The sequence below is a fragment of the Sorex fumeus genome, unplaced genomic scaffold (genome assembly GCF_029834395.1).
Source record: "Sorex fumeus unplaced genomic scaffold, SorFum_2.1 ptg000048l, whole genome shotgun sequence".
NCBI classification, from domain to species: Eukaryota; Metazoa; Chordata; class Mammalia; order Eulipotyphla; family Soricidae; genus Sorex; species Sorex fumeus.
The window spans coordinates 7326847-7346043 of NW_026606105.1; the positions used below are offsets into that span (position 1 = coordinate 7326847).

General features: G+C 56.0%; 1 protein-coding gene across 1 annotated transcript; it reads right to left on the bottom strand.

Annotated features, from left to right (window-relative positions):
* Window positions 1-5756: 5756 nt before the first annotated feature.
* RAB19 (RAB19, member RAS oncogene family) lies at window positions 5757-16356 on the bottom strand. Its single transcript, XM_056124086.1, has 4 exons — window positions 16252-16356; window positions 13701-13925; window positions 10351-10534; window positions 5757-6041 (listed from the first exon to the last, which is right to left on the bottom strand). The coding sequence occupies exons 2-4, from the start codon at window positions 13899-13901 to the stop codon at window positions 5767-5769; spliced, it is 660 nt and encodes a 219-aa protein (XP_055980061.1). The 5' UTR covers window positions 13902-13925; window positions 16252-16356; the 3' UTR covers window positions 5757-5766.
* Window positions 16357-19197: the final 2841 nt, after the last annotated feature.

The window sequence follows — 19197 nt, forward strand, 5'->3', positions numbered from 1 at the left end:
GTATCTGGCGCTCCTGGGGTCTGCTTATTGTGCAAACCAAGTGCCCTCCCTCCTGTCTCCAGCCGCCCTCCCTGTTCTCCAGCCTGTGTCTTGTCCCCGCGGGACGCTTAGTGGGTCCCACAAACTGTCTTAAGTGTGGGTGGAGTTTCCCTTCAGTGTGGTGGCAGGCTTGCTGCTAGGAGCCAGGCGAATGTCCTTCGAGTCGGGCGCTTCTTGGCTGTACTGCCGGGTTGGGATTGTGTGATGACCTGAGTGCAGTGATCTAGGCTTGTCCTGGAATTTCGGGGCGCTTGTGTTTGCCCTGTTGGGGAGAGGGCACGCCTGGCTCCTGTGATCTGTGCCCGCGTCTAAGGCCTTGTGTTCTGCATGTTTTTAAGAGTAAGTATTCCTAGGTGGAGAGAGAGTACGGGGAAGATGCTTGCTGCGCACCTGGGCAACCCAGGCTTGATCCATGGCACCACTTATGGTTCCCCAGGCCCTATCAGTGTGGCCCAAACCCCAGTCCCATCACCAAATGCATCATTCATGAAACTAGATTGATTCTTTAGGAGACTTGCACTGTAAAGTGTGTCTAGATCTGTCAGAAGCACTGACTAAGTTGGTTTGTTGGAAAATCAGGCAGCTAGAAGAGGGTTGTTTGGTTTTTTGCTTTTTGGGTCACATTTGGCGATGCACAGGGGCTCCTCCTGGCTCTGCACTCAGGAATTACCCCTGGCGGTGCTCAGGGGACCATATGGGATGCTGGGAATCGAACCCGGGTCGGCCACATGCAAGGCAAACGCCCTACCCGCTGTGCTGTTGCTCCAGCCCCAGCTAGAAGAGTTTTTATATGTGTATGACAAAACTGTAAATAAGACTTGAAAACATGGGGCTGGGGCGATAGTATAGCGGGAAGGGCGTTTGCCTTGCATGCGGCTGACCTGGGTTCGATTCCCAGCATCCCATATGGTCCCCTGAGCACCGCCAGGGGTAATTCCTGAGTGCAGAGCCAGGAGGGATCCCTGTGCATTGCTGGGTGTGACCCAAAAAGCAAAACCAAAACAAAGAAAATTTAAAATATTTGGAATAATGCAAGGGAAGTGAAAAGGTGTTCAAAAGCGCCTAGGTGAGGCTGGAGCAATAACACAGCGGGTAGGGTGTTTGCCTTGCACGGGTTCGATTCCCAGCATCCCATATGGTTCCCTGAGCACTGCCAGGGGTAACTCCTGTGCATTGCCGGATGTGACCCAAAAAGGAAAAAAAAAAGAGCCTAGGTATGCATCTCAGGTGGAAATACTTGTTTTGATTGGTCTGGGGGCCATACTCAGCAGTGCTCAGCCCTTCCTGGCCCTGTTCCCAGGGATCACTCCTGGCAGTGCTCTGGGGGCTGTTTGGGATGTTGGGGATCAAATACGGGTCGGCTGCACACAAGGCAGAAGATGATATCTCGGGTACCAAAACCCAGCTCTGAGCCTTCCCGGCCTTGAGAGTATAGTGAGTTTTTCCAGTAAAGGCTATCCTGACAGGCACTCACTTCTCAGGGCTTCCTTGGAGCCAGAGTCCCCCAAAGGGCAGCAAGGACACTTGAGGACACTTGTCTTGTAGGCGGCTGGGCTGGCTTCAACAGCAGGGTCAGGGATGGTCCCCTGAGTACTACTGGGCATGGCCCTGGAACGGGGCGGGGAGTGGGGTGGAGGGGGGACGACACATGGCATGATGTGGACAGGAGAACGGGTCGTCCCCCATGTGCTGTGAGTGTTGGGGGTCCTGGCGGTGGGGGGTGGCAGGTGTGCATCTGGAGAGTATGAGGGGAGGGTGCTTGCCTTACACGCTGCTGGCCTGAGTCCAGTTCCCCAAGCCCGGAACACAGTTGGTGTGCCCCCCCACACCCCTCCCCAATTGCTGTCAATCAAATAATGGGTCCCCCAAACATGACCAGACAGAACCCTCAGCAGGCCAGAGCGCATACTGCGGTGGTCTCAGGCGTCAGTCCCAGTGCCCCATGTTGGCTGCTGGAAACAGATTCCTCCTGCATCATCACAGTGCAGTGGTCATGCTGTGGGACAGAATCACCGCACTGTTTCAGTGACCCATGCTGCAGCAGTCCCAGGTGCAGTGAGACGCTGCAGTGAAGCCTTGACCCCGCGTACTGGATCCCCGCTGAGCTTTAGATCCCGGGCGGGGACCGGGGACGGGTCCAACTCTGCCCTTTCAGACTGCCAGCCATGCTTCGCACACATGCCTGCCTTTGGCACTGAAAGCACACCACTCCCTCCACTCAAACCCTGCCTGAACCCTCACTCTTCAGTGGCCAAGACGCTGATCTGTATGGCCCCCTAGCACCACTAGAGGTCACTCTTGAGCACAGGACCAGCACTAACCCCTTAGCACTGCCCATGTGGCTGAAAGACGACACCCCGACACCCCCCCCCCCCCGCCCCCGCACGCGGCCCCCAGGTATATTTGATTCCCGGGAGAGCGACTCCTCACAGCATTGGCTTTCATGAGGCCCTTCCCCTCCCTGCTGCCCACCCCATGTCAAAATAGATCGCTAAGTGGTTTGGGAAATAGTTAACACACAAAGTAGAGTGTTGCCTGTGAATTTCACTGCGATTTCATCCTTCCTGTTCTTCCCTCTTCCCCAGAGGTGATTGTCTGAACTTGTTTTTGTTGTGGGGAGCGGCCCCCTGCCAGGAGCTGAAGGAGTCAGCAATGAGGTGGGCAGTGAAAGGACACTCTGGCTGGGCGGGTGGCTCTGGGTGAGTGCCTCGTCCTCGGGCTCCGGCCGTGGCATACACCAGAACACTCCAGACAGGGCCGAGTGATACTCGGTGCGTGGTGAAGTCACCTCTCGCCACTCTGGCAGCTAAGGGACGCTTGTGGCATGGCTCTGGGCCACTGTGGATGGTGTCACTGAACATGCGACTTCAGGTCCGCGTCCTGTGTGAGCAGTCAGGGGGCTGGGTCAGGTGTTTAAGGAGCTGAGGACCCGCCCAGCTTTTCCTGATGGCCCTGCACTTCACAACTTCCTGTCCTCCCCATCCCCCACCCCCAAGAGGGGAAGGAATGTCTCCATTTTAATTTTACTGTTTCTAATACCCCCCTCTCCCATCCTTGGCTGAAAGTGGAAGTCAGCCTGACCTCTGGGATCAGCGTTGTCCCCCAAACCTGGTCCCCCGAAGGCATCTCAACCTTCACTGTGCCCCTGTGCCAGGGTGGGGTGAGGTGAGGGGGGCGTCCATACTGTCCAAACAAACGCGTGATGCTTCCCAGAAAGCTCAGAGAGAGAGTGGCGGGCTGAGGCGCTTGCCGTGGGTGCTGCTGCCGGGTCTCTCCCTGGCACTGTGTGCAGTCAGAGAGAGCAACCCTGGGTGTGGCCCCCAGACAGCAGCAGAACGCTGTCATGCTTGTGCGTGTCACACCCAGGTGTGTGCTCGGTAGCTGGTTCACACCCCCAACCTTACGGGGTTGTGTTCCCACCCCCCACCCCCGTTTTGGGCCCTACGCGACAGCGCTAAGGGCTTTCTGCTGACCAGGCTTGGGGGGTGGGGTCTATATGGGGCTGCCAGGGATCGAACCTGGGTGGGCCGTGAGCAAGGCGGGCGCCATCCCTGCTGTACCGTCTCCGCAGTCCAGCTGCCGCGTATTAAATGCATCTGGCGTCCTGGCACCTGCCCCGGTCAGCAGTGATTTCATTCTCAAAACAGGTCAGCGCTATTTCATTTTTGTGGTGAAGGAAAGTCACTTTCACCTGTGATTTCCCGGCGGGGCCCCGCCTGTCCCCAGGCAGACTCCACTGTCCTCGCCCGCTGCTCAGGCTCTCCGACAGCCTGCCCCCCAGCACCACTTCCTCTGTCTCTTCCCACAGCCCATGAAGGAACAATATGCACTTCCCCCACTGGGGGCCAAAGGGGGCCCCCCCAGCAGTGCTCAGGGGTCATTCAGGATTCAACTCGGCGGCCACTTGTGCTGCTGGGGATTGGAACCCAAAGACCAAAAACAAGAATTGGGCTGGAAGGCCAGAGAGAGTCCAGGGGCCAAGCCACTGCCTCGCATCCCGCTGACCCTCACGAGAAGCCCCCTGGCACCATGTACTGGCCTCAAAGAACCACTAGGGGTCACTCCTGAGCACAGACCAGGAGTATCTCCTGAGCACTCCTTGATACGCCTACACCCCTCCCACCAAAAATTTTTTAAAAAATAGAAGAAATTGGGGCTTGGGGGCCGTCCCCGGCAGTGCTCAGGAGTTGATCCCCATTGGTGCTCAGGGGACCTTGTGTGGTGCCAGGGCTTGAACTGGGTCGGCTGCATACAGGTAAGTGCCTTCCCTCCTGTGGTCTCTTGGATTGTGAAATTTTGGATCATAGATTTTCTTTCATACGTAACCGACACTAAGTTCTGACCTTTTGGGGTAGGTCAGGCCATACCTGGTTGTGCTCGGGGATCACTCCTGGTGGTTCTTGGGGGAGCTAACTGGCCAGCTGCAGGGCAGGCAAGAGCCTTAACCCCTGTCCTGTCTCTCCGGCCCCCTGACCAGTGGCACTGAGCCGCAGGGCTTGGGAGTGGCCCTGGGGGAGCACTCTCAGCTGTGCTCTGGACCGGAGATGTCGGGGATCGTCCCCAGCAGAGGCGAAGCCCACAGACATTTCTCTGCAGTGCTGGGGTCGGCCCGGCTCCTCTGGCCTTAGCGTCGTGTGTTGCATCTCAGCCGACAACCAGCTTGGTCCAAACAAGGTTTATTGCTCTTGGGATCTGCAGGGCGCAGCCCCACCCCCGGGCTTCCCAGCGAGGCCAGGATCGGTTTGATGCTCAGTACCCCAGAGTAAACACTGAGGTACTCTGCAGACACTTGATACTCTGTGCCAGCTTAAGAAACAGTGGGCACGTGACTCACTCAGACTTGACAGTTACAGTGAGCGGACCGTGTCATGTTTGAGAAGAGATGGGCACAGGGCAGCCGTCCGCACCTGGCCTGCCTTCCCACAGCGCTGACCCCCGGCAGGACACGCCCCCACCCTCACCAGCGTTCGGGCCTGTCGCTGCTCCCCGTGCCCAGACCAGGCTCCTGGAGATGGCTCCGGAATGTTCCAGACCTCCTGTCGCCTCCCTTGTCTTTCCATCACTCTTCAGTCAGTGCCAAAGGGGGAAAGAGCCACTGGGGTGCCCAGGCTGTCTGTGGGAGAGCGCCTGCCCCAGGGGACACGCCAGAGCAAACCTGTCCAGCCTGGCTGTGTGCAGGGGCCAGCAGAGGGACTTGGCCTCCCGGGAAGGAGCAAGGCCAGTGTCGAGCAGCTCCACAGACCCTGGGGCGTGGAGAAACCAGGCACTCAGCACACATGGGGTGCTCTGCAGACACTGGGTACTCTGCAAGACACTAGAGTACTCTGCAGACACTGGGTACTCTGCAAGATACTAGGGTACTCTGCAGACACTGAGGTACTCTGCAGACAACGGGGTACTCTGCAAGATACTAGGGTACTCTACAGACACCAGATACTCTGCAGACACTGGGTACTCTGCAGACACTGGGGTACTCTGCAAGACACTGGGATACTCTGCAGACTCTGGATACTCTGCAAGACACCGGGGTACTCTGCAGACACCGGGGTGCTCTGCAAAATACTGGGATACTCTGCAGACACTGGGTACTCTGTAGACACCAGGGTACTCTGCAGACATTGGGTACTCAACAGATTGGGTAATCTATAGACACAGACACTACAGACACTGGGGTACTCGGCAGACACTGGGTACTCGGTAGACCCCGACAGCCCAGGAGGAGCGCACTCAGCAGGTACACTGGCTCTTGTCATTCGTGCCCTGGGAGCCCGGGGCCAGCACGATGGTCGTGGAGTGGGGGAGGCTGCCCGGGGCGCTGTCCCCGCACACGGGCAGGCTGTTGCGGGCGATCAGCTCCTTGGCCATGAGCAGGAAGACCTCGTTGATGTTTCGGGACTCCTTGGCCGAGGTCTCGAGCGCCGCCAGGAGACCGTGCTTCTCGGCCAGCGTGCAGGCTTCCTCGAACAGCACATTCCGCTTCTCCCACAGGTCAGATTTGGTCCCTGGGAGGGAGAAGCCAGGAGGCCAGTGAGCCGCTTACTCCAGTTTGTTTTTATTCTAAACAGACGTTAAGGATCTTAGGGTGAGGCCGTGGCACTCTGGCCTTTCAAGCTCCAGGCCTGGAGTTTGATCCCTGGGACAGTGCCAGCCCCCCTGCCAGAAGCACACACCCCATCACCGTCACCGCAGCACAAAGGACATGTGTGTCCTCGCGCACAAAACTCAGAAACACCGTCGTGGGTAGCACAAAAGGGGGCGCTGTGGAGCGCATCTTCTACCCACTCTGCCAACTCAAGGGGCGGCCAGAGGCGTGTGTGCTTGTCTCTGCTTTCTTAAGTGAAGCAAGCTTTTACTGAAACCCAGTGGGAGACGTGTGCGTTCAAGAGAGAACACGGGCTGGTCCACACTGGGGACAGGCCAGCGACATCCGTGCTCGAGAACACGGGCTGGAAGAGCGAGCCCAGAGGGGCGTGTTTTAGTGGTGCGACAAGTCTCTGCTCTTAAGACCTGGTGGTGCTCAGGGCTGACTCCTGGCTCTGTGCTTGGGGATCACTCCCGGCAGTGCTCGGGGACCATATGTGATGCCGGGGATCAAGTTGGTGTCAGCTGCATGCAACGCCTGTGTCTTACCTATCCCTGTATTTTGTCTCCAGCCCCAGGATTTTTTTTTCTTAATCAAGAATCTATAGGCAGTAAACTGTGCAGATGTGGTGCATCCCCTCAGCGACTAACAGTGTCTGTGATCACTGTCTCTGCAACACATGGAACATTCGCAGTTCCCCAGAGAGCCCATGACCGACCGAGGGGGCTGGCCGAGGGGGGAGCGTCCCATCTCTGCACCTCCATCCCCACAGCGGACTAGGATTTCCCAAGGCAGGAATCCAAAGAGAAAGCCGCCTGGGACACGGGATTTCTTGCCCCTGTTGACAAGGAAACCAGGTAATGAAGCCAGGCTGGGCCGGTTCCTCCACCTGGTTTTCACTATTGTCCGTTAGGGGCCTTTTTAGCCCACCTCTGTCTCGCCAGCTCCCCCTTAACTCCCCTCCCAGGAAGAACTTGACACGGTTGAATGGAAACCAGGATCCATTTGCAGGAAGTTGCAAATACACAGATTCTACGAACTACCCAGTTCCCCCATGGCCACCTCTAACCACGGCACAAGACCAAAACCAGAAAATCACCCCTGACATGACCCACAGACATCACTCAGAGCTCACCAGCTGCACGTGTGTGTGTGTGCATGCATGTGTATGCTGGAATGTGGATATGCATGGGTATATATGTGAGTATGCATGTGAATATGTGCATGTGTGTATACATGTATAGGTGTGTGTATGTAATATGAGCGAATTCAACAGTGCCCGGGGCTTACTCTGACCATTCAGGGACCACTCTTGATGGGGCTGAGGCATCCAGCCAGGGTCACGTGAAGGTCACATGCAGGGCAGGTGCCTTGACCCTGCAGTGTCTCTCCCGCCTCTGCTCCCACTCGGGTTAGGTCTGGCTTTTTATGGGCATAGGAGACTCAGTCCTCCATCCTTCCTCCTCTCCTTCCCCGGCCCAGCTTTGCAGCTCACATTCCAGCACACGTGGGTGTCTCTGGCATCCCCGCAAATCCAGCTGCATGCAGCCAGGTGTGTGTGGACACAGCCACTGCAGGGGGAAGCCGCCAGTGAGCCCCTCCACTCAAGGAGCACTGCAGTCAGGAGTGTGGCCCAACTAAGGGGCGAAACTCCCAGCAAGGGTCAGGACCTCCATGCTTGAGCACTGCAGCTGAGTGCACGCGCGCCCCCTGGTGGCCACAACGGGCTGATGGCTGGGAAAGGGACAAAATCAAGGGCAATGGCTGGGGTCAGAGTCAAACGGGAAAGTGCCATGTGGCTGGAGAGAATCTTCCAGAGTTGCAGGAGGCAAATGGAACCCTGCTGCCGGGATCAGCCCCCTCCCCAGCACCAGCCTTGGTGTGCCAACCCCAGCCGCAAGAAGGGTCTTGCAGCAGAATCAAATCCCTCTCTTTTTCGACCCTCCTTCACTGATGGTGAGAATATCGACTGGGTCAGCCCTTTTGGAAAACAATATGGACGATTCTCAAAAAATTAGAAATTGAGCTCCCATTTGACCCAGCAATACCACTCCTGGGAATATATCCCAGAGAGGCAAAAATGTGTAGTCGAAGTGACATCTGCACTTGTTTGTTCATTGCAGCACTCTTTACAATAGCCAGAAACTGGAAGAAACCTGAATGCCCAAGAACAGATGACTGGTTAAAGAAACTTTGGTACATCTACACAATGGAGTACTATGTAGCTCTTAGAAAAGATGAAGTCATGAAATTCACGTACAAGTGGTACTACATGGAAAGTATCATGCTAAGCGAAATGAGTCAGAAAGAAAGGGATAGACATAGAAAGATTGCATTCATCTGGGGAACATAAAGTAACAAAATAGGGGACTAACACCCAAGAATAGCCGAGTTAAGTACCAGGAGGTTCACTCCATGGCTTGGAAGCCAGCCGCACACGCTAGGGGAGAAGCAGCTCAGATAGGGGAGCACCGAGTAAAGGGTGTTGGGAAGATCCGCCCAGGATGGGAGATGCGTGCTGAAAGTAGACTATAGACCGAACATGATTGCCACTCAATGCCTCTTTTGCAAACCACAGCACCCAAAAGGAGAGAGAGAACAAAAGGGAATGCCCTGCCACAGAGGCGGGGTGGGGTGGGGGTTGGGAGGGATACTGGGATCAGTGGTGGTGGAGAATGGGCATCATTGGAGGGATGGGTACTCGATCATTGTATAATTGAAATCCAAGCACAAAAATTTGTAAGTCTACAGCTGTACCTCATAGTGTTTCACTAGTAAAACTTTAAAAAAATCCATCTCCTTTTCGGGGCGGGAGGGGGGGAACGGGCATTGGAAGTTTGGATGACACCTGGTGATACTCAGGGCTTACTCCTGGTTCTGTGCTCAAGGATCACTCCTGGTGGGGCTTGGAGACCATATGTGGTGCTGGGGATCGAACCCAGGTCAGCTGCGATAAGTCAAGTGCCCTCCCCCTGTGCTATGACTCTGGCTGGCCCTTCCAGTGCACATCTTATGTGCCATGAGTAAGTGCTCATTATCTCATTAAATATTTTTGATTTTTGCAGGGGGGGGCACCTGGCAGTGTTTAGGGGGCTACTCCTGGCTCTGCGCTCAGGGGTTTGAACCCAGAGTCACAGCAGAAGGATCTCACCTGCCCTCATTAAATTTTTTTTTATGTGGGGTGGGGGTGGGATTTGGCTCTGTACTTAGGAGTGACCCCTGGCAGTGCTCGGGGAACCCTCTGTGGGGTGGGCAGCATGCTAGCCCGAGGCCCCGCCCACTGGATTCTTTTCAATCGAGGAATCTGAGTGGTCCTGCGCTCTGCTAAGTGCAGTGGACGCCTCTGGCCTTCAGACCACTCGGGGTAGCGGGGTGGAAACAGCCTGCCCAGAGGAAGCAGCCCCGTGGCTGAGAGCCAAGCACCGAGGAGGAAAAGGAAGCTCTGCTTGCACAACTGAAGCAACAGGAGTGGCCGGAAAGGGCTGGCACTTTGCCAGATGACACCGCAGCTGAACCCGCTGCACGCCTCTCTGCTCCTGTCACCCCTTGTCGGGACTGGCTTGGGGGTCCTTTTGTGTATTTGTGTGTGGGAGGGGTTGTTGTGCCCACACGTGGCAATGCTCAGGGCCCGTCCTGCTTGGTCCCAGGGGTCCCAGGGTGCATTCCTGGTGGTTTCAGGGGACCATGTGGTGCTGGCGATGGGACCCGGTCGGCCACATGCAAGGCAAGGGCTTTACTTCTTATACTGTCTTCAGCCTCCAGAGGTTTTTTTTTTTTTTTTCCTTAACCAATTCACACCCCATGCCTCATGTCCCATGAGTTAGTGACTCTGATGGTACTTTCTGGGCCAGACCTGTAGCAAGGTGCTGTCTCCCGCTGTGCTTTCTGGGGCTGGGGGCAGGAGCCCTTTTAAGCCCAGGGATCAGACTAGCATCTCATCCATTCTTGGCCTGGACTCTACCGCTGAACTCCCTTCCAACCTCAGCCCTGCTTGTTCCTTTGCCGTGTATGTGGGGGGGGAGAGGCAGGGGGAACACCAGGCATGCACCCCACATTGCTCTGGGGACCCTGAGGGTGCTGGGGATTGAACTCAAGGCCTCTGCACAGGCCAGGTATGGACTCGCCCGCTCTAGCCGCGTCCCAGCCACCGCCACGCGCGTCCCAGAAAGCTGAGCATCAGTAGAGGGGGCTGGCAGGGTCGTGCGCAGCCTCAAGGCCCCCATACCCACCCATCAGCATGATGACCAGGTTGGCCGCTCCATACTTCTCCACCTCGTGAATCCAGTGCGGAACAGACTCGAACGTGGAGCGCCGCGTGAGGTCGTAGGCGATGATGGCCGCGTGCGCGCTGCGGTAGTAGCTCTGTGTGATGGTCCGGAAGCGCTCCTGGCCCGCCGTGTCCCATACCTGCATCTGGAGGAGGGTAGGAGTGGAGGGAGTTGGGGGCAGCCCGCCTGACACAGTTCCCTGCACTCATCTGAAAAAAGACCGTTTCCTGGAGCCATAGGACTGCAGGGAGGGCGCTTGCCTGCTCCTGACCAATCTGGGTTCGATCCCTGGCATCCCATAGAGGTCCGGAAACACCTCCGGGAGTGATTCCTGAGTACCACTGGGGGTGGATCAAAAAAATCAAAAATATTGGGGCTGGAGCAATAGTACAGCGAGTAGGGCATTTGCCTTGCACGTGACTGACCCGGGTTTGATTCCCAGCATCCTGTATGGTCCCCTAAGCACTGCCAGGGGTAATTCCTGAGCACAGAGCCAGGAGTAACCCCGGGTGTGACCCAAAAAGCAAAAAAAAAAAAAATTAAATTAAAAAAAAAAGGGGTCAGGTGAATGAGACCAGTTGTAGTTACCATTTCACCAAAACTCTTCAGTGCCACCCTCGAGAACATCATGCGACGACTGGAATGGGAAGGAATGGGAGTGAAGATAGATGGTCGGCAACTACACCACCTCCGCTTTGCTGATGACATTGTTTTAATAACACCAAACATCAGCCAAGCGGCACAAATGCTGGCCGACTTTGACCGTGAGTGTGGAAAGGTAGGACTACAGCTGAATCTTACGAAGACAATGTTTATGAGAAAAAGCCTCGTTCCTGACGCCCCATTCGCTCTCAATGGAACGACCATCTCCGAATGCAACAGCTATGTGTACCTAGGTCGAGAGGTCAACATGACAAATGACCTGGCACCCGAGCTGCGCAGGAGGAAGAGAGCGGCTTGGAACGCCTTCAAGAACGTCGAAGAAATAGCTAAGAGGACGAAGAACCTCCGGCTCCGGGCACATCTCTTTGATTCCACTGTTCTTCCTGCATTAACATATGCCTCAGAGACCTGGGCCCTACGCAAACAAGATGAGAACGCTATTCAGGTCTCCCAAAGAAGAATAGAAAGAGCTATGCTTGGAATATCACGTTTCACTCAAATGAGAGAGCGAATCCGGAGTTCTGACATCCGTCGACGATCAAGGATCAGGGACGCTGTCTCATTTGCCAAGGTGTCGAAAATCAGATGGGCTGGTCACGTAATGAGATTTAAAGACGACCGTTGGACTAGAGCTGTTACTGATTGGATTCCACGGGATGTCAAGAGACCGCGTGGCCGCCCACCTACCAGATGGTCAGACTTCTTTGTCAAGGTCATGAACGATCGGTTTGAGGCCCTCCATGTTCCCGGAGCGAAGAGATGCCATTGGGCTACACTAGCACGCGACAGGGACAAATGGAGACGTTACTGGCGCCCGCTCGAGCAAATCGACGACTAACGGGAAGTTAAGTGATTAAGTGAAGTGAAAAAAAAAAGGCAGTTGGGGCTGGGGCGATAGTACAGAAAGAAGAGCGTTTGCCTTGCACGCGGTAGACCCGGGTTCAATTCCCAGCATCCCATATGGTCCCCTGCGCACCGCCAGGAGTAATTTCTGAGTACAAAGCCAGGAGTAACCCCTGTGCATCTCTGGGTGTGACCCCAAAAGCAAAAAATAAGTAAATAACAAAAGGCAGTTTTAGGGCTGGAGAGATGGTACAACCGGAAGGCAGTTGCCTTGCACGTGGCTGATACAGATTCAATCCCCGGCACTCCCTATGGTGTCCTGAACCCCGTCAGAAGTGATTCCTGAGTCTGGAGCCAGGAGTAACCCCTGAGTACTGCACAGTGTGGCTCCAAAATAAATAAATAGGGCAGCTCTCTGGGCCTCCTTTCCAGAATATTGAGTCAATGATCTGGGTGCTGCCAGGGCTTATTTTTTTCTGTTACTCCGATAGCACAGCGGGTAGGGCGTTCGCCTTACAAGAGGCCAACATGGCCGACCCGAGTTCGATTCCTCCACCCCTCTCGGAGAGCCCGGCAAGCTACCGAGAGTATTTGATATGCCAGACACAGTAACAATAAAGTCTCCAATGGAGACGTTACTGGGCCCGCTCGAGCAAATCTATGATCAACGGGAGGGCCTTTACCTTTACCTTACCTTTACCCCAAGCTTCAGGGTCACCACCAGAGGTGCACTTGCTGCGGTGATGAAACTATTGTCCTGAGCTTTGGTGTCTTTTGCTTTTTTTTTTTTTAAATCTTTTTCATTTTGGGCCACACCCAGTGAATTTAAGGATTGTCCTAGCTGGGTGCTCAAAGTTGCTCCCAGATGCTCAGGGAAGCAGGTAACGCTATCCCTCTAACATGAAGATTGTGGATTTTTGTTTGTTTTTTGCTTTTTGGGTCACACCTGGCAATGCACAGGGGTTACTCCTGGCTCTGCGCTCAGGAATTACCCCTGGCGGTGCTCAGGGGACCATTTGGGATGCTGGGAATTGAACCCGGGTCGGCCGCGTGCAAGGCAAACGCCCTACCCGCTGTGCTATTGCTCCAGCCCCAGATTGTGGACTTTTTGTCCACATCCAGCTGGTTTTACTCCTAGCTCTGTGCTCAAGAGGTTATTCCTGGCAGTGCTGGGGATTGGACCAGATTTGATCCCCGACACTGCGTACAGAAGCCCTGAACCCTGCCAGGAGTGATCCCTGAGCATCATCATCTAGCCCTAAACCAAAACCAAACAACCGAAAGAAGAACAAAGAAGACAAAAAGGTCACTTGCCCAGTCCTGTGTTGTGACTAGCTCTGTGCACTTTGTACATGGTATCTGCGTGTGTAGGAATTTGACCTTCCGGTAGAGAAATGGACACACCTGCCCTTTATTTATTTATTTATTTATTTATTTTTGCTTTTTGGGTCACACCCGGCGATGCACAGGGGTTACTCCTGGCTCATGCACTCAGGAATCACTCCTGGTGGTGCTCGGGGGACCATGTGGGATGTTGGGAATCGAACCAGGGTCAGCCGCGTGCAAGGCAAACGCCCTACCCGCTATGCTATCGCTCCAGCACACCTGCCCTTTAAATGGTGAGATGGAGTGATGGTTTCTTTCATGCTTAGCTCCATCCTCGATGCCTAGATTTTAAAGGCTCCCAGGACCTGGGGATGGGAGGGGGGCCTGATACTTTAAGAGGTTCCTGTTTTCTCTTTACACCATTACTTCCCGAGACACTTGTATCTGCTTGAGGACACCCCGGCCCCAGCTCCCCCAACCTTCACTTTCTTGCCGTCGATCTCCAGGGAGCGCACAGTGAAGTCCACGCCGATGGTGTTCTGCTGCGCCTCGCTGTAGACCCCAGAGGTGAAGTGCTGCACCACACATGTCTTGCCCACATTGGAGTCCCCGATGAGAATGACCTTGAACAGGAAGTCGAAGTTCTCGTCCACGGACCTGCCGAGGCCGGGGAACTGCATGGCTCTGCTCGCTGGCTCTGAGCTCTGAAGAAAAGGAAGGACCCATTGAGTCAGCAGGAGATGCCCACGTGATCGTCAGAGCACGCCTGCCCACGGGGGACCCACACGCGTGTTGGGGGGGGGACACACTGAAAGTTTCTCCCACCATCCACTGCCTGGCCCTGTGTGTGGTCAGCACTGAGATGATGCCAGGATGGAAACCCTAGTCAGGGAGACCACGTGTGCCCGCGAAGTGGGGTATCACAGGAAACTCCCACCATTGTGCAGACCTGCCTTTCGTCAGCGGACTCATGTCTAGCTCCCGTGCATCTCCAGAGCGGGTGTGGGGAGACTGAATGCTCAGGCCCCCAGCAGCCAGTGCAGGGGCAAGACTGTCAGGTGCGTGAGGCCGGAGCGATAGATAGCACAGCAGGGAGGGCGTTTGCCTTGCACGTGGCTGATCCGAGTTCAATCCCCAGCATCCCATACAGTGCTCCCGGCACCGCCAGTAGTCATTCCTGAGTGCAGAGCCTGGAGTAACCCCTGAGCATCACAGGGTGCAACCCAAAAATCAAAAAATAAATAAATAAAGGAGATGTCTTTTTAAAAATTGTCAGGTGGGCTGGAGAGATAGCACAGCGGGTAGGGCGTTTGCCTTGCATGTGGCCGACCCGGGTTCGATTCCCAGCATCCCATATGGTCCCCTGAGCACTGCCAGGAGTAACTCCTAAGTGCAGAGCCAGGAGTAACCCCTGTGCATCCCCAGGTGTGATCCAAAAAGCAAAATAATAATAATAATAATAATAATAATAATTGTCAGGTGTGGGCCAGAGACAGCTCAAAGGGCTGAGCACAGGCTTTGCGTGCAGGAGACCCGGGTCCGCTACCTGAGCACCTCCAGGAGAACTGCGGGGAAAGCCTCAAACCAAAGAAAAGATAAAGGATGGATTTCCCCCTCAAAAAGTACAATACGGAGATAGCACAGCGGAAACTGTAGTCCTGTGCCCTGGGGACCGTCGCGCCCAAGAAAGCGGGGAGGGCGTTTGCCTTGCAATTGGCTGACCCCGGTTCCTTCCTTGGCATCCTGTATGGTGTCCCGAGCACTGCCAGGAGTGATCCCTGAGCAAGGCAAGGTTTCGCCCCAAAACCAAATATACATATTTTGTATATATGTATCTACATTGCTGGAGTCTATTGTCTAATATATATATATGTATGTATACACACACACTTTACGTATTGTACTTTTTTTTTCTTTTTGGGTCACACCCGCCGATGCTCAGGGGTTACTCCTGGCTCAGCACTCAGGAATTACTCCTGGTGGTGCTCAGGGGACCATATGGAATGCTGGGAATCGAACCTGGGTCAGCCGTATGCAAGGCAAACGCTCGACCCGCTGTGCTATCTCCGTATTGTACTTTTTGAGGGGGAAATCCAGGTGTCACCTGGTTGTGCTCAGGGATCACTCCTGGCTGCTATGTTATGTGATGCTGAGGATCAAAATTGGGTTGGATACATGCAAGGCAAATGCTTTACCTACAGTGCTAGCTCACTGGCCACTCCACACACACACACACACACACACACACACACACACACACACACTCACACACACTCACACACACCCCTCTGCTCTGTTGTCTTTGAGCCCCACAGGCACTGTGGCTGCTGGGCGTGCACTTGGCCCCCCTGGGGTCTCCACCTGCTGCCCTGCGCCCTCTGTGCCCAGGAGACCAGCCAAAGAGCCCTTCCACATGACAGCCCAGCAGATATTCTCAGCAGGGCCAGTCCCTGGGGCCTTCTGCCACTGCCTGGGGCGCCCTGGTTGGGTTCCTTGCACCCTACCTCCCGCTTGGAGACTTGCCCACTGGAATCGACACCCTTCTCCAGCCTCCACTCTGCCTTAGTCTAGGGGTAAGCCCTGAGCACGGCTGTGACTCCCCCCAAACCAATCCTACCCTGGACACCCCCAAAAAACAAGAGTCCTAGAAAAAATGCTGGTCCTCATCACCGGGTATGGAAAAGCCCCGGAGTCCCAAGCGGTACAACCCCAAGTTCCCCAAGGGCTCCCCCAGTTCTCCAGGCCCCCCTGAAGCCCGGGATGGACAGAGTGAGCCGATCCACCAGCTACACGACCCACCCCGGGCGCCCACTTCGGGGCCCCCTCTGACTTTTCCAATGAAAGAAAAGCTCTTTCACTTCCGGGACCTGGTCTCGGTCACCCGAGCTGAAATCTGACCTCCAAGGCCTCAACCCCACCCCCCCAGGACAGTCTCCAGCCCCCCCCCCCGCCCCTTCCCCCGTCACGGTCCTGCCGGGAGAGAGGCGCCCCTAAGCGAGGCCGCAGCCCCCCACCCCGCTGCGCGCTCACCTGCCAGCGCCCGCCAGGTGCGACTCCCGCGCTCGGCCCGCGCCTCTTCCTCCTCCCGGCGCGGCGGGAACTGTAGTCCTGTGCCCTGGGGACCGTCGCGCCCAAGAAAGCGAAAGGAAGGCCCCGACCCCGCCGCAGCCGTTGGGGACAGGCGCAGGTGAGACGCGCTCGACTTCCCGCGGGCCACGCTGTCACCCAGCCAAAGGCCAGACTCCAGCACCGGCCGGCCGGGAGTGCCCGGCCCCTCCCCCTTGTCCCCTTGTGGGGACAGCGCTGGAGCCGGTGTCGTGCAATGGTGTCTGGGCTTGAAAAACCGAGGGACCACTGATGGGACAGCCAAGAAGTAAGAAGCAGAGAGTACTCGGGACAAGGTGCTTGTCTGGCATGTTGTCCTCCTCCGGTGGATGCCCGGTGCCACGTGGGGTCCCCCAAGCACTGCCAGGAGTGACCTCTGAACGCAGTCAGGAGTAGCCCCTGAGCACTGTCAGGTGTGGTTAAAAAAAGAAAAAAACACCACAACACTCCCCCAAATGACAATAAGATGATGTCTGAGCCAGGATAGCCCCGAGGGCTGAGTGCTGTGTAGGAGGCCTGGGTCTGAGCCCCAGCCCCACCCCGAGTAGCTCCTGAGCACTGCCCACGCGGCCCTATTACCCCTTCCTGCCCGAAAGAAACGCTCAGTCAGACCCGGCACACAGGATAGGAACGTTTGCTTCTGATAACAGTGTCTGGAGAGAAAAAGCCAGACGCCTCAGCCCCAGTCGGTGCTAGGTGCTAGGATGCGCTTTTCCAGAAACAAAAGGCAAACGGATGCCATGGCTCCTCTCTGAGCCCTTCCAAGCGGCAGGGTGGGTGAGAAAACAGTCTGGGGATGTGGGTGGGTGCGGGGGAAGCATTCTTTCTCCCCCACCCTGTCTTTCTCTTTCTCTCTCTTTCTTTCTTTCTTTCTTTCTTTCTTTCTTTCTCTTTCTTTCTTTCTCTTGCTTGCTTGCTTTCTTGCTTTCTCCCTCCTTCATCCCTCCCTTCCTTCATTCCTCCCTCCCTTCATCCCTCCCTCCCGTCTTCCCTCCCTCCCTTCTTCCCTTTCTCCTCCTTCCTTCCTTCCTTCCTTCCTTCCTTCCTTCCTTCCTTCCTTCCTTCCTTCCTTTCCTCCTGGTGGTTGCCCAATGGTTACTCCTGGCTCTATGCTCAGGTGATGGTTGGTATTGGAGCTTGAACTAGGGTCAGCCAAAAGCTTTATATTCTGTACTATTTCAAGAGACCAAGAGCCTTAATTCTTTCTATTAAAAGTAAGGGCAGAGGGGCTGGAGAGATAGCACAGCGGGTAGGGCGTTTGCCTTGCACGCGGCCGACCCGGGTTCGATTCCCAGCATCCCATATGGTCCCCTGAGCATTGCCAGGAGTGACTCCTGAGTGCAGAGTCAGGAGTAACCCTGTGCATCTCCAGGTGTGACCCAAAAAGGAAAAAAAAATAGTAAGGGCAAAGGGGCTGGAAAGTTAGTATAGTGGGTAGGGTACCTGTTTTGCATACAGATGGTCCAGGTTCAGCTCCTTGCATCCCATATGGTCCCCAGAGCCTGCCAGGAATAATTCCTGGGTGCAGAGTGAGGAGTAACCCCTCACTCTAAAAAATTCTTGGTCTTTGCCAAGCCGCATATATTACTTTTTGTCATGGCTAAATAACCTCTTTCCAGCCAGACATCAGCAATGATCCCTTCAAATCCTGGGAGTTGCTTTTTGAAACGCAAACATCCAGGGAGATAATGTCCTACGGTCTAGAAGCTTCCCTTCCTGTTGGAAAACCTTGTTTCCTGCAGGTGCGCTGGTGTGTTTCAATTTGAGATAAAGTGAAAGAAGTTGGAGGAGACCGTGTGTGACAAGAGATCTTGCGGGTCTTTGATCTTTGCACTGGAGAACTCGAGGTGGTTTGTCTTGAGCGCTACCTGTCCTGGACTTTATCTGCTGGCCCTAGAGGGAGACATTCCTTTCTGTCTTTGTCATGTACTGGGGCAGCGCCTCTGCTGTTGCACGACCAATGGGAGCTAACTCGGGGCTGGAGCACGTGGTTTGCAGGCTTTGAACCCCAAGGGTCCAATCCTTGGCGCCAGCTGCCAGAAGCGACCCCCAGGACCGAGCTGGGGGTGGTGACCCCACTCCCTCGCCAGCCACTGCTGGGAGTGGCCACAGAACAAGCAACAAAGCCCAGAAAAAAGGATTTTGGCTTTGATCGTTTGGGCCACACCCGGTAAGTTCTACCTCCAGCTAAAAAGAGGCTTTTTTTTTTAATTGGAGAAAAGATCATCTTCAAGGCATTTCTTCCCAGATGATGTTCTCCCTCGCCCCCTTTCTCCAACTAGCACCCGTAGCTGGAGTCAACCTGCCCAGCCTCCAGGTTCAGGAATGTCTCGACTCCCAGCTGCAAGCCCTCCGCGCCCCCATCCCCCCAGTCCTCTCCCTCCCCCTCCCCGCTCCCCACTTCCTGCCCCAGCAACCCGGAGCACACACACAGGTGCGACCGCGCCGCCGGACTACAACTCCCAGCGTGCCCCGCGCGGGGCGGTCACGTGACGCCCGGAAACCCTGGCCGCGGCCCGGGGCTGAGGTGGCGGCGGGGGCGGCGAGCAGCGGCGCGCGGAGCGAGCACCGCCCGGAGAGCAGCGGGGGCCGGCGGGACGCGGCCGTTCAGGCGCCCACTCGGGTGCGCGGGCCGGGCGGGGCGGGAGCACCGTGCCCCGGGTGGGGATCGGGGGTGGGGGGCTCCCGGGGGCCCGCCTTCCCGGGACCCGCGAGCGCGGCGTGGGGATGCGCGGTGGGTGTGGCCGCGGGGCCCCCGGGCACTGCAGCTTGGCGGGCGGGCAGGGGGGCGCCGGTGGCCTGGGCGCGGCCAGTCTGCGAGCCGCGGCCTTGCTCGGTGCAGCGATCTTTGCACGGCGGCCAAGCGTGCAC